The sequence below is a fragment of the Serinus canaria genome, chromosome 9 (genome assembly GCF_022539315.1).
Source record: "Serinus canaria isolate serCan28SL12 chromosome 9, serCan2020, whole genome shotgun sequence".
Lineage (NCBI taxonomy): Eukaryota > Metazoa > Chordata > Aves > Passeriformes > Fringillidae > Serinus > Serinus canaria.
This window is the reverse complement of record NC_066323.1, coordinates 23,558,838-23,573,658: the sequence shown is the minus strand read 5'-3', so window position 1 is coordinate 23,573,658 and position 14,821 is coordinate 23,558,838. Positions and strand designations below refer to the sequence as shown.

Here is a 14,821-nt window from a genome sequence, read left to right as displayed (position 1 = left end):
AGCATCCCCAGCTGGGACTCCCTTGGTGAGGCAGCTCCTGTCAGCACAGGGATGCTTTGTCACATCCCCTTGCCCTGTCACCCACCTCATACACAACATTCTCAGCTGTGCATCTGTTTATTCAGAGTCCTTTCTTCCAGGAGGCTGTAAATTTAAATGAGTTCATACAAGATTACCTAAACCTTTTTTCATAAACAAGCAAGTGGAATTCACAAAATAGTCGTATTTGTGAATTTTAAAAGCTTTTAAAGACACTGCTCCTGTCTCCCTCTGCTCTGAACTCCTTAGAGAAGCTTGAATGAAAGGTTTCTAACATGGGTCAGGATTCTTACCCTGCTGCTTGGCAAAGGCCAACTGGAACAAATATAAAAGGAAAACTCAAAAAAATAAATAAACTTGAAAGCAAAAAACATGGAAGCAAATCTTTGTGCTCAAAGCCACCCCTGCTGCCAAGGACTGACTTGCATTGTGCTTTTCCAAAATATCCCTGATGTGACACCGGCATCACCAACAGGGACTTCAGGAAACAGGGCTGCACTGTATCTGCCCAGCAGGTTCTCATGTGCTCAACAACTGCTCATTGAGAGCAGGAAGATGCCTGCCAGCTTCTCAACACCCCAGGGAAGCAGGAAGTCCATTTATTCATCTAAATGAATTCCTTCTTTATCAAGAAAAATACCTTCCCCTTCAATTACTGAAATAAAATATTAAAAGGAAAACTTTTTATTCCCTGGAAGTTAACTCAGCAAAAAGCCACCAAGGAAATCCACTATTGCCACACTAGGTCTGAGCTTGCCTGTTCCTGCTCATATGAAGAGCAGTGGAACCCTGGATAGTGGATGAGCTGGAAACAGCTCAGAAGCAGCACTGCAGAAATATTATGCACAGATGACAGCCAGCTTCCTTTAGCATGGCAGCTTTCCCTCACAATGAGTGGATTCTTTTCAGCTCAAAATAGATTGTACATTTTATTTCCAAAGAATGTACTGGGACAGTTTGCAGCTCCCTGCAGACAAAGCCAGGGCCTGTTGAGAGTATGGAAGGGAACAGGCTGACATTTAAGTGGTTTGAAGGAATTGCTTTTCATCTGGCTACACCCTTCTAAGGCATTTCAGCACTTAGGATCTCATCCTGCCAAGTCTCAGCTTTATGGATTGCCAGCTGTCCCACTGCAATCACTGGGACAATTCACAAAACTATTCAGACTAGAGCCTTTACTTGGACATTGAAACACTCAGCAGTACCCAGCAGTTGATAAATGAATACACATCAGCCTAAATGTGTGCATACTGCTGTTCAAACAGCCTTGCTCCCTAAGAAACACTCCTTCTGAGAGGTGTCAATCTCCACAAAAGGGACAGGAATCAAAGCTCAAGAAATAAACAGGCCAAGGCAGTCAAATGCTTTTTACATCAATTTTTATTAGAGGTTTTGACATCTTGTGATTATTTCCTGACAAAAGGCTGATTGCCCCAGATTAATTGGACCAAAAGCCTTGACAAATGGGAACACAGCAGCAATGTGAAGCTGAAGGGCAATTTGTTCTTCATCTACCACTGTTCCAGCAGGGACCCCAACAAACCACAGCTCCTGATGGAAGTTTGACACACTGACTCTCTTTGGAGAGATGATGTGATGCACACCCTGAGTCTCACTGTGCAGGAGGGAACTGCATACTGCAGACAGCTCCACGGTGCATGTTTGGTAATGTCCAACTCTGCATGTTCCTTCCATTTCATCCCAGCCCAGGAGACCCACACAGGTATCAGACTGAAGGACTGGGAATACCCAGAACCCTCAGTAGCTACAGCCAGGGCAGCATTATCTGCACACCCAGGCAGTTCATGAGATTCCAGTCTTCCACAGAGTAAGGACTTTGATAAACTCAAAAACACTTTTAAGCACTGCACAGATGAAGTTCCCTCCCCACAGTCACCACAACTCCCTTGTGCCAGCAGTGCTATTAATGCTGCTTTTCTACACGAAACCCTGAGTTTCTGGAAATCTTCACAAAAAAGTGTTAGCTTGACCTACCTTGAGTGGATAGTTACATCCTACCAGGATGAAAACTGCTGGACCCAGTTCCAGAGAGAATCCCATGTTTTGATCAGGTGAGATGTTACCCAACCACTCACTATTAGCACCTTCAAACCAATGTTGACTGAGGTTTCAGACATCTTTCAAGGAGAGAACCCCATCCATACTGAAGAGCAGCTGTTCAAGGTGGGTTTGTATCACAGAACATACTCCTGCTGCTGTGATCAAACTTAAAGCTCCAGTTTCTTACAACTTAAGGAAGCAAATTAAAAACAAAGTATCTACACAACATTGACAAGCACATTTTCCAAAACCAACCATACTGAGGAATCAGCAAAAGTAGATAAAAGCGCAGAGGAGGAAAGTTGCTTCTTGAGTTTTATTTCATCTTTTGCACCTGCCCAAAATGCTGCCTCTATTTCCTGGCAGCAACACGTTTCTCAAAATACAGTTTGAAGAAAGCACAGCACTGTCACTATATTTCTCTTCACTGAGAAAAGCAAGGCACAATTATTCCCAAGAATATTTCTGGGTTTCACGTTCTCTGAACCTCAGAGAAAGGAAAAACAATTCTTATCTTTTTGCTGTGTCTGTTTGTGCCAAAGTTAGAATGCAATATGGAGACTGTTAACCAGTGATGGTGTTCTGTTTCCTTGGCCTGTCAGGGCCAGGTGTGTGTGTGTGTGTCAGGACTGTTGGGTGAGTCACCAGATTCTGGGCAGTGTGAGCAGTTGAGTGCTTGGCAGATTCACTTTAGATGTAATGTAATATAATGAAATATAGTATAGAATAATACAGTATAATGAAGTAATTAATTAGCCTGCTGATATCAGTGGAGTCAGATGCATCATTCTCTCCCCTTGTTGGGGTGCCTGCAAATTCCATACAGCACCAGGGCCTGAGTCAGCCCAAGCCCCTTTGCCACCACTCAGATTGTTTTAGCTCAGTCTCAGTGAAGAAAACTGTAAAGCCCAAGCTCTCAGCAGAGCAAGCACTAAAGGAAAAGGCCAGTGCCTGAGCAAGGCTGTTCCTCCAGGGACAGAGCACAAGTCAGGCACCAAGAGAACATGTCAGTGCTGATTTACAGCACACTGCATGATGAAACAGGCTCTGCAGAAATCCACAGCAGCTCAATCAAAAGACACCTAAATCCTAAATAAATGGGTTTATTGTGCTTACTTTTTTAAACTCACTTGTTGGAAGAGTTACTGTTAGATTTAAGATTTCCTTTTTGAAGGCAAACTAAAGAAATAAATATGTGACAGAGGAATGAAAGGGTTTCACTGCAGGTAAAATTTAAGTAGTGTGAAGTGTTTAAAGAAAGATCAGTTACAGTATTTAGTCTGTGATCAATTTATGGGACACAGACTGCATTTGAGATTGGACAGGATTACACTCTTGACTCTGAAAAAAACATACTAAAAACTCACCTGTTCCTTTCATTCTGGGATTCAGTTTGCTCACTGAAGGGTAAGAATGAAACATTTTATGTTCTGAAAAGCTTATGTCAAAATCTGAACAGTATTTCAACAGCCTGGTTCATATACACTGTACCTCTAAGCACAAATAAGTGTATTAGCTTCTGCAGGAAAAACAAAAAATTATGGTTTCTTTTTCTATCAATAATGAAATTATATTTTTAAATCCAAGCATTCCCCTAATCTGGGGTCAGAACATTTCTTTGCTGACCATATCAAGGTGAAGTTACTTTTTGTTTCTGTGTTCCTTAAATTAAAAGTGAACTACTGATGGTAGGTCTCTGACTTGAAACAAAAGACAGCCCACACTCTTCTCAGTGTGACCAACAAGTGAGTTGGACTATTCAGAACAAGCAACCATCTGATCCTGAGACAATTCTTTGCTGTGGGATGAACAGAACTTTCCTGGGCAGAATGTGCCCTACTGAATTTCTTTTATGTAATATCCAAAAGCAACAGTGACTTATTTAATACCAAAAGAATCTCTCTAAGGGAGCTCAGAAGACAGCAATTTCTACTTTTTTAAGCCAGAAAGATATTTCTTCAGTATTTTATTCAATAAGCACATCAGCAAATGAAATTTCCATGAAAATCTACACACAGCTTCCAAGAAATAACAGTGCACACCTCCCTCCCTAGTTATCTTTAACCATCTGGTTTTCATATGCCCCAAGCAGCTTATCCAGGCTTTCTTCCACCCTCTGTGATTTTCCCATTTTGATTAATTTAATAAATAATGGACTGCAGGGGTGATCTTAGAGAAAACTCCACATCTCAGCTCTGCTGCACACCCTGTTCACTGGATGTCATCGTCATCAAAGAGATCTTCAAAATCTAGTCAGGAAAACAAAACAAAAATTAAACCTCAGAAGTTTCAGTGTTACAAATGCACATGCAAGTACAGTACTTTGCTCCTTGGATTAAGGACAGAAATAAAGGTGGACTCAGAGAATGAGAGTTACTGTACCATCAGTTATTAGAAATGTAGCATAAGCATCTGATTTTGCAGATTAATGAAATGGGAGTTGAGTTAAAAAGCCCTTCCTCAAAACCATTTAATTGTTTTAAAGGTGCCAGTAACATTTCTGTCTCAGAACACATCTCCCAGTAGTGAAATGGTTCCAGTCACATTCAGAATTACTCCTAACTACTCAGCCTTGCATCTCCTTTGTATACTGAACATAAACTAATCACTTAACTGAATACAGTCTTTATTCTCACAGAAGGCAATTTACAAGAACCTACAACGAACTGAGGCAGAATCCTCATTTAGAAGAGCCCTAAACTGCCAGTGGAACACAAAGCCACGGTGTGATGGTAGAAACAGATGGAAACAGCTACTCCTGAATATGCTGGCTCCAACAGATAGCTGGGAGCAGATCTGCCTTCCACTCCTGTGTTCTAAGTCTTGAGCAAAATGAAAAATGTACTTTATTTTGGAATTAACACCAGTTTGTGATACTAACACTGCCACTTCAAGATTTAATAACATATAAAACATTTAATAAGATATACAACTCACTGTTGCAATGTCTAAATGCACTTCCTCAGAAGCATAACAACCCCTTTAGCCACCAGGTGCAGCACAGTGTTGTATATTCCACCCCTACGTGGCTCAATATGTAGCTCCTCTCTCTAAGCAGTAAATACTGTAAATATTTACACACAGGCTGAGAGAACTGGGATTGTTCAGCCTGGAAAAGGGAAGCTTCGGGGTGGCCTTTTAGTACCTGAGGGAGCCTCCAAGGAAGACTGACAGACGATTGACACGGGCCTGCCACGGGAGTGGCAGCACAAGGGGGAATGGCTTCAAACTGACAGCTTGTAGGTTCAGGGATTTGAAAAAAAAAAATCTCCCCTGTGAGGGGCGGTGAGGCACGAGTTGTCCAGAGAAGGACACATTTTTACACTGTTCAACATAAGCTATTCGTTATACGAACGGACCAATGTGTTTTTCCTTGTAGCGATTAAGGCGCTAAAACTCCCCGGAGAGGAAAACCCCGCGTTTTGCCGCTCCCAGAGATGTGGTCAGGCAGCAAAGGCACGGCAGAGAAGCCAGGCGAGGTGTGCTGAGGCAGCCCCGGAGCGCGGCGCTCCTTACCGTTGAAGAAGTCGGCGTGCACCGCTTTCTCGTTGGCGGCCAGGTCCATCAGCAGCCCCGTGCTTCCCCCTGCCTGCGAAAGCGGCCGCTGAGCGCCCCCGCCCCACGGCACCACGGCCGCGGCACCGGAGCACCCGCCTCACCTCATCCAGGTCCACGTAGGGGCCGGCGCCCTCAGGGAACATCTCGTCCACCGCCGGCTTCATGGCGGCCCCTCTTCGCCGTCACTTCCGCCGACGCAGGGGCGCCGTGCGCAATGGCCGCCCCCACGCGGGGCCGCGCCGTCGCAGTGGCGACGAGCAATGGAGGCCGCCATCTTGCTCACCCTACCCCACACCCCGTCGCCATGGCGACCAGCAATGGAGGCCGCCATCGCAATGGAGGCCATCATCTTGCTCCCCGCCCCCTCCCCCCCCACTCCTTCGCCATGGTGACCAGCAATGGAGGCCATCATCTTGCTCCCCCCCCCAACTCCTTTGCCATGGTGACCAGCAATGGAGGCCGCCATCTTGCTCCCTACACCCTGTCGCCATGGCGATGGCAGGCCCTGCTCCCCTTCAGGCCTCAGTGAGGCCTCAGCTTGCAAACGAGGTGGGTGTGACTGATACTGGCAGCCCCTCCAGCTCCCAAACTGGGTGCACTGGCTGAATAACTCCTGTAGACATGCACTCCTCTGCACAGAGAGCAGTCTCCTGAGATGAAGCTGAGAGCATCGTCTGTTAAAAAAAAAAGCTCCCAAAGCCATGCAGCAGAATGAACAAGTTTATTGTGTCACGCAGAAGTATAAATTGTAAAGAAGGGATTAATTTAAAGCCTGAAATGCTGCATGTGGCTGCAGTGTCATTTAGTGGCTGAAGCACAGTGCAGGTGTGTTTGCTGGCAGTCAGGTGTTCACGCAAACACCTTTACAAGGAATGGTAAAAAAGAGACTCACTGAAGCCATGAAATGCTGCACATGACCGTAGTGTCACAAAGCAGGTGAGGGCAGCCCTAGTGTGTTCAGTGGCAGAGAGGTGCTCACCCAAACACCTGGGCAGCAGCTCTGGCAAAGCTGAGTGAGGCTCTCAGTGCTCATGGTCACGCACGTGGTAGCCGAGGTGGCTCCCAGAAGGGAACTGGGCAAAGAAGGCTCTGGCCATGTCATTGATCCTGTTGTAGGCTCCCAAGGTCCGGAAATATTCCACATAGGACCAGAAATCATTGGATGAGAAGGGCCAGTAGGGCAAGGCTGCAGCTTCCCTGTAGAGATCTAAAAAACCCAACCAAAATAAAATATTGCAGATTACTATAATACGAAGCATGTTTGTTGAGAGGTTGGGCTTGGAGCCTCCATGTTTGGGGTTGTGAGTTCCTTTTGGGGCTGGTGTGCTCTTCTGGCAGCAGAGAGGCAAGGACAGCCATTTACCCCTCTCCGTGACCCACTCTGCAGAAAATGGAGCTGGTATTCCCTGCTGCAGATGCACCAGGAGTGACAGACTGGGACAAGATGGGGAGCAGGAAAGAAGGGACACATCTGCATTTACGCCAGTTCAAGAATTCATCTGGCTGGTTTCATTTCTAGAAGGCTGCTGGTTATTTCAAGGAGTGATTGCAATCGAAAGCCATTTTCCCTCATTCCGCATAATTTGCTTTGCCCCATAGAAAAATATAAGGAATATATAAGGAGTAAGGCACCACCCTCTATGGCATGCCCCTACTGCTGAGCACACTGCCCACAGAACTCCCAGGGACTGGGGCCATACTGCCCTGATGCTGCCTGGAACTGCAGAGCTGTGCCTCTCCTCGGGGAGCTGTAGGAAATGAGCTCTGGGGATGGAGGGGAAAGGCTTTGCCACATGGGGGACAGCTGCTGCATTTGGGTCTGCTCTAGCAGTACCAGAATGTGATACAGTCATTGAAACAAGATTTACAATTCAGCAGGAAAACAAAATCAGTTCTGAAAATGCAGGAACCTGGGCCCAAATGTGGGCAAACAGAGAAGCCTATATAAAATGTAAACAGCAGCTGAGAGCACTCTCTCAAATGTCTTTCTGTGCAGTGAAGCTAAACACAGTATTTTATTTTGATTTGAAGCCCACTTAGATGAATGAAAGTCTTTGCACTCAGCTTGGGGCTGGGGTCTTTAGTAGGAATTAAGAGCCTTCAACAATCCTGCTGTCAGACTTTAATTTTATGGAGTAAAGTTTGCAGCATGCAGGCACAGATGGCACATAACAAACCAAGTGAACCAGCCAAATGCTGTCTGCAGAGGAGAGCTCACTGTTTATACCAGCTGACCTCAGATTCACTTTGCAGGCTGCTGCTTGGCCCAGTGTGAAAGAAAACAATAATTGCTGGTAATGAGAGCACCAGGACACTGCCTGAACAGGGTTCTAATTCTAGATCGGTGCAGGCTCTCCTGACTATTGCAAAAGTTGCCACAAAAATATTTGTTGTACACAAACACAGATGATGTATTAAAATATTTTACAGATGATATATTAAAAATATTTATTTCTAAAGAAATAGAATGGGACATGGGGGAAAAAGGTTTGAATAATAAGTAATCATATTAGGCCTTATTGTGTATTTGTAATGTTCATATCTGTTATAATACTCTCTGCATATTTGTGCACTGGAGATGCTGCTGGCAGTACTTGGTTATTGCAGATACTTCTCTGCAACGCTGTTTTCAGACAGAATTCTGTCTGAAAAGCTAAAAAGAGGTTAAATGATAGGATCATCAACAAGCCAGTGTAAACATCATTAGGGTGTTGAGGGTTTTTTTAATCAAAGGCAAACACTAATCCAATGGACTAATCACACAAAGTGACATGAACCACAGGGTAGCTGTGCTAAGGGATTTATTCCAACATTTCTCTAATTGGATTTGTGGCAATTTGTAAATTTTAAGCTTTTTGTCATGAAAGCTGGTATCTCTTGCCAAAAAGCAGATACAAACAGGGCATTATGGTTCAGGACAGAAAAAATTCTCAGATGTCCTATACATTTCTAAGTCTGGTGCATTCCAGTTAGGATTTTGTACAACAGAATTAGTGACTTGACTGTCATCCCTTTCTTTTCATTTTAAGACTAGATATTAGCTCTATTATTATACAGTAATATGTCACCACCTTTTAATAAATTTTAAAGGAATTTTTGAAATTCACTATTCTTTTTTCCACCAGAACTAATTGAAAGCTTTTCCATAGTCCACTGAGGTTAATAAGCATTCCGGCCAAAGTCATTGCTGGGCATCAAGTCTGGGACTTACAAATTACTCTCCTAAATATTAGTGACACAAAGGAAATAAAAACACATTAGGAATTACCATCTCCATCCTGGATGGATCGGGCATCTGTAAGTAAAGAGAAAACACATCAGTACTAGCTCCTGCACAGAAAGACCTTCTGTTAACCAAACATTTTCCATGTATAACTAGAAGCTCACAAGTTCTTTAATGCCCACATCAGACCCTCTGTGTAGCCAAAAGAATTTTGTTTTTTGAACAATAGAGCAAGGAATTTCTTGTTTGCAATCAGTCACTGCTACAAACCAACTTAGTGAGGCTGTTAGTCAAAACTCACAGCCTGAAAAGTTGGGATTAAAATGTCAGCAATACTAAATAGAAGATACTGTATTTGTAACAAAATATTTCTGGGGGCTTGAAAAAATAAACAATAATAAATTCGGCAGTAATCTTACCTGTTAGCATGTTCATCAGCATACAGAAGAAAAAGAAGCCAGTAAATGTCATCCTGTTTGCAAGAAACTGCTCGTATTTCTGAAAAGTAATTTGTACAATTGAGGATTATTACAAGAGATTAATAATTATGCAAACTCTATTACTTGTTGTTTTAATAGAAGAATACATTCCAAAATAGATTCTAGTTACTAATTAAGGCATGACAAAATCCAATCATATTTCTTATAGCTTCTGAAGTGCAACACAGAGCATTAAAAGACCATCAGTCCTGAAATGTGTATTGATATTTTGGTTTTAGATGGCATAAATCCAAAAGGTGCCTCTGAGCCAACATGAAATCAAGTGTCTTTGGAAATGTTTGATTTTGTGGCTAATTTAATTTCACTTTGGAAATTACCTCTCTGTTTCTCTTCTTTTCCTCTTCTTCTTGCAGCTCTGAGTCAACCACAAAACTCCAAAAGGATTTCTATTGCTGTAAAATAGCAGTGCTTTGAAAGGAAGGGTGGGGGGAAACGTCACTGAGTTACTACACCAATCTGAGTTTGTTTTCTTCAGGTATTTTAACTGCTCACATTTGCATTACATTTCTGCACTGCCCATGGAAGAGACAGTGGACAGTTTCTGAGAGGAAATCAGAATTAACTTTGGCAATAACACTTGGTTTTGGAAGACAGAGGGAAAAAAATAGAGAAGCACATTAAGTGATTATTACAGTTTCTGCCCTACTGATTTTCTTTCTGCCCCTTCAGACAAATAGATTTTTTAAAAATGTTAGCTGGACAAATTGCTAAAAGGATATTGAGTTCCCTCTCCATCTCAGTCATAAACCCCAGAAATACTTGACAGTGCTTTATGTTCTTACTTATGATCCTTAAAATCTAGATGTTAAAATGTAGCAGGCAGTGAGTGCCCACTAAAATCAATTGGGTTACAGAGAATAGAGAAGGAGGTCCCTGAGGACCACAGCCATGCTGATGGTGCTGGTGCCTTCAGAGGGTAGATAGGGTGCATGGAATGCATTTTCACATTATACGCATTTCCTGGAAGGATTCCTCTCCCACACCAAGCAGGTGCTTCGTGCTCCAGCCTGTGTAGGTTGTTGTATGGATTCAGCACTTTGAGAAGCCTGAAGAAGAGACACGGTTTGGAGAAAATTCAATTGACACTTGAATATCTTGATTGATTTTCATCTAGCACACAACCCCTGATGGCAGTAGATGTGGTCAAGAACTAAGGTGCAGCAGAAAGTGTTCTTTGACTCACAGGCACATTGGGGATCTCCATGCTTCTCAAAGATGTGGAAGTCCAGGTCATCTGGCCAAACCTCCAGCTACTTCCAGATATTGCCTCTCTTGAGAGGAACTACTGAGATGGCAGTACAGAGCGCACTGTGCAGGAGGCACTTGGCACTGTCAAACCAGCCTGAGTTTCAAGTGGCAGCAGTTTGGGTCTGGGAGACATCCTGCACAATGCGGAATTCCAGCAGGCAGCTGAGGCCATTTTGGGCCTCAGGCCCCTGAACAATTGTTCAGGCCCTTATTCCAGGGAAATAAAACTCACCAGTCCAGGTTCCTGGTGTCAGTTTGCAGAAGGCACTTGGCACTGTCAAAGCAGCCCAAGTTTCCAGTGGAGGCAGCTTGGGTGTGGGAGACATCCTGCACAATTCGGGATTCCAGGAGGGAGCTGACCATTTTGGGCCTCAGGCCCCTGAACACCATGTCCAGTCCTTTTATCCAGGAAACAAAACTCACCTGCCCAGGTTCCTGTGAGATCTGACTGTACACATGCTGATCTGAGCTGCACTCTCCTGCTGGGCATTTTCAGTTGCCTTTATGGTCTTCAAAAGCATTTCTCTGTGTCATTTCTAGACACCTGCATTTCCCAACTACATTTGTGGCTCCTGACATCGGTGCCTTTGCTGTACCACATCCACCCATCTGCCACAGGACACAGGGGAAATCTGTGCACTCAGAAAGTCCTGGAGCAGAGAGAGCCAGGTGAGTGGCCTTGCAGGAGGACCCAGCTTGGCTGGAGTTTGTTCCTATCTACACACAGAGCTAGATAGTTTTGCCAAGAATAAATTCAAGATGTTCTGAGTAAGGGGAAAAAAGGGTGCTTTGTTGCACACTAGGCTGTGCCAAGTCTTGGTGGGTGAAAAGAAAAATATTATGAAAGCAGAACCAATTCCATCTTTAAAAGGCTTTAATCCTCTTGCTTAGTATGGATTTCCTAGGCCTGTAGGAGGGCTCCCTACATAAGCCATGTTCTTGCAGCACCTCACCCACTCACCTGGGTTGCAGCAGCTGTGGTGGGAAAAGGCACTTCCTTGGAGTCCTGTGTTGCATCCATGTGGCTGGGTGCACCCAGCAGCACTGCCTGCAGAGCCCAGCTTTCCCTTTCACTGCCTAGTCTGCATATCCTGCTCCAGTCAAAAACCAGAAGCACTGAGGTGTGCTGATACACACACAAAACAGTCATCAGCTGTAATTGAATAATTGCCATAAAGCTACTTTTGTGCACATCCAACAGTAGCTCTTTGTTTTGGCTGGTGATAAACCAGGTGTAGTTCCAAGTGGGAGGTGAGATAATGTCTTTTGGATGATGACAAAGGAGAATAATGATGCTCCTGATGCAGCCACATCCTGCTGCTTTCCTTTTGAGATATTAACAGCACTGTGGAAGGATGACCAAGTCCCAGGGATTATCAGATTCAGGATCTATCTGATCACAAAATTATCTGCTACAACACTGGATGATCTTGGGAAGATTCCCATAGCTACTGGGCTGACACACATCTTTACACCTTCTTATTCTATTTGTGAAGTTTGGAGTTACTTCCAGAGCCAGTAGGATCACTGATCTGATATTGTGTGACAGTCTTCTAACAAGTACACGCTTGCAACTTAATTCAAATCAAAATTTTCCACTTCCTAGTGCACATATTGGAGATGTGAATAAGTTCTCAGGGTTTCCATGCTGAAGCAGACCTAGGAAATTATAAAAAGAGGATAAGACTTAGCATTGAAAACAACTTGCATCACAGGTTACAACCTCTTCTATCAACACTTCTGTTGCTGTACATGACTGCTTGTCCCAATTGGGTCTGTTTTAAACACAATATTGGACTAGAGAAAAACTGATGAGTTCTCATCAGCTGCTTGAAGGACTGTGTCTGCTGGGTTCAGTGTGGCAAACAGGGCACAGTGTGCTCCTGGCTGGTCCCAGAACACATGGTGCTCTGACATGCAGTAACAGCCTGCCAGCACATTCATTACATCCTCTTTTTTTTTTTTTTTTTTTTTTTTTTTTTTTTTTTTTTTCCCTTTTCTTTTTCTAGGAGCACTTTCCTTTTTTCAAACTCAACACAGAGGGCAATTAAAATAACAGCACTGAGTGTCCAGCACAAGTGCTGGCATGGATCAGTTAGCAGAGCCCTCTGCTAATAGTTGCTGCCCTGTAGGCTTCTTCACTGCTGAGCAGTAATTGGAGATGCCATGGTGCCCACAAATGCAAATCTTGCTCAGCAGCAGCCACATTTCAGCAGACACTACAGCACTTAACAGGGCAGCTGCTTAATGAGTTCAGTGTCTTAATTTCTGCTTATTTTGGAAAGAAATTTCCTGTTCTCCCTTTTCAGAACAGCCCATTAGCTCAAAAAGCTGTTATTCCTGCTGACAAGAAGTTCTTCAGGTTCTGTACTCTAAAGTTTGCATAAAGTTTTTTAGCTAAGGCCATTCACTCAGAAAAGCTTTGCTACATGATAGAAAAGGCTGTTGTTTTTCCCTACCCCCCATCCCAGGAGGATCCAATCAATATGTACTTTCTGTAGATGGCTCTCAAAGCCAGAAAATCCCACACAGAGCTGTGTCAGGGACAGAAATCAATCGGAGCACAGAGGACATTCCCTTGGGAATAGGGGAATGCAATTTGGGCAGCACAGGTGTTTGTGTGACTCAGTGGGGAGCAGTCCTGGAGCTGCCAGTCTGCCTTCAGATGGGCTTCTGCTAACAGGGCTGTTTCACCCAGAGCCAGCCCCTGTGGAGCAATTCAGCTCTCCTTGTCGATTTACTTGAAACAAAGATAAAGGAATACATAAAAGCAAGTTTATGGATGCCTTTCTTTTCTCAATAGCTATGTTAGACTGCTATCACACACACAAAAATCTATAATGCTCCAGGCACTGAAAAAAACTCTGTTTAAAAAGCCAGAATCTTTCTTATTTAATCAATAGACAAAAGCAAGTGCATGCAAAGCTCCATAGGAACTTATCTAAAAACTAGATAGGACTAATAGATGCATCTGAAGTGCCCTGCCCTTGAGCTGAGCAGGCAAAATGTTCTCCATAGGGCTACAACGTTTCTGTGCATCAGAAACAACTAATGACAGTGATATATTGTCCACCCCTACAAACAACAACCGTTTCATTATTTCCTCCAGCAATTTGTCCAAATAATACAGGTCAAGAGGAGATTCCTGTGATTAGAATATGCTTTGCTCGGACAGGTGTAAGGACTTCACAGTACCAAGAATCCAAGTAACAAAGTGACCAGTAAATGTTGAATGAGGTGTAAATTTCTCCCACTTTCAAGGCATGTGGTTTCTGACCATTCCCACTCAAACTAGATTTGGAGCTACCAAAGAGAGGTGTGGTATAATGTTCTTTAATGCTCAGTCACAGAAAAAAAGACAAATCAAATAAGAAAACAGGAAACAAAACCCATAAGACATCAGTTTGCCATTGTGCCAGCTAGTCTCATTTTGAATATTGCCTACATTTTTGGTCTCACATAACAGAAGGTCAAGATAGGATACAAGGAAGAGCGTGAGGGGAATTAGCAGACAAGGACCAGCTAAAAGAAAACTGAGATTCTTCAGGTCAGAAAAAGGATAACCAGACCTTGATTTCTACCAAGAGATACCAAATCAGTCTGGCAACAGCTTATTCAAAACAAAAAGTAGTGGAGTTTGGTACAGTTCAGCTGTGGAATGTCTTGTCATGATGTATTAGCAACTACACAGTGTCCTGGCTGCAGTGTCTGAGCCTGGCCAGGGAGCAGATCTGCTCTGCACTTTTGCTCTGCATCTCACTCCTCTGATACCCTCTGCTGCTGGGCCAGGTGAGCTCCCAAGTGAGCCTGTGCTTGATTTTACAGTCAGTTGTACTGAAATATGACGTATTTCCAGTTGTTGTGAACAGACAGCTTTCCTGCAAGCAAGTGGTCTGATCATCCTGATAAGAGCAGCCCCTGGAAACAATTGAAGGGAGACATAGCAGATGGATTTGGATAGTTACAGAGCCATTAACAGAATAACTGCAGTGCAATTAGACATAGCCCAGTGAAAATGAACCACTTGCGGAGGTACTAGAGCTAATTGGGAAGGTCAGAGTTACAAACCCAACTTAGGGAGTAGCTCTACACTTAAATCAATCACACTTAAGAGCCAACAAGTAAATGCATCAGACATTTATTTCAATGTATCATTTTAACCTCTATCTGAAGAAAGGTTATATTTGTACAC

At 43.6% G+C, this 14,821-nt stretch overlaps 2 protein-coding genes across 2 annotated transcripts; both read right to left on the bottom strand.

Annotated features, from left to right (window-relative positions):
* Window positions 1-4,049: 4,049 nt before the first annotated feature.
* COPS9 (COP9 signalosome subunit 9) lies at window positions 4,050-5,904 on the bottom strand. Its single transcript, XM_030227355.2, has 3 exons — window positions 5,760-5,904; window positions 5,617-5,689; window positions 4,050-4,349 (listed from the first exon to the last, which is right to left on the bottom strand). Exons 1-3 carry the CDS (start codon window positions 5,820-5,822, stop codon window positions 4,312-4,314), a joined length of 174 nt encoding a protein of 57 aa, XP_030083215.2. The 5' UTR covers window positions 5,823-5,904; the 3' UTR covers window positions 4,050-4,311.
* Window positions 5,905-6,680: 776 nt separating this feature from the next.
* Window positions 6,681-9,352, bottom strand: OTOS (otospiralin). Its single transcript, XM_009089361.4, has 3 exons — window positions 9,301-9,352; window positions 8,927-8,953; window positions 6,681-6,865 (listed from the first exon to the last, which is right to left on the bottom strand). The coding sequence occupies exons 1-3, from the start codon at window positions 9,350-9,352 to the stop codon at window positions 6,681-6,683; spliced, it is 264 nt and encodes an 87-aa protein (XP_009087609.1).
* Between the last annotated feature and the right edge of the window lie 5,469 nt (window positions 9,353-14,821).

Bases quoted from the DNA above. Each gene is read 5' to 3' on its own strand.
- COPS9 (XM_030227355.2), bottom strand. From the start codon at position 5,822: ATGAAGCCGGCGGTGGACGAGATGTTCCCTGAGGGCGCCGGCCCCTAC. The intron at 5,690-5,759 runs GTGAGGCGGGTG...CCGCTTTCGCAG, and splicing joins CCTACGTGGACCTGGATGAG to GCAGGGGGAAGCACGGGGCT. The intron at 4,350-5,616 runs GTAAGGAGCGCC...TTTCCTGACTAG, and splicing joins GCACGCCGACTTCTTCAACG to ATTTTGAAGATCTCTTTGAT.
- OTOS (XM_009089361.4), bottom strand. From the start codon at position 9,352: ATGACATTTACTGGCTTCTTTTTCTTCTGTATGCTGATGAACATGCTA. The intron at 8,954-9,300 runs GTAAGATTACTG...CTTTACTTACAG, and splicing joins GCTGATGAACATGCTAACAG to ATGCCCGATCCATCCAGGAT. The intron at 6,866-8,926 runs GTAATTCCTAAT...TGGGTTTTTTAG, and splicing joins ATCCATCCAGGATGGAGATG to ATCTCTACAGGGAAGCTGCA.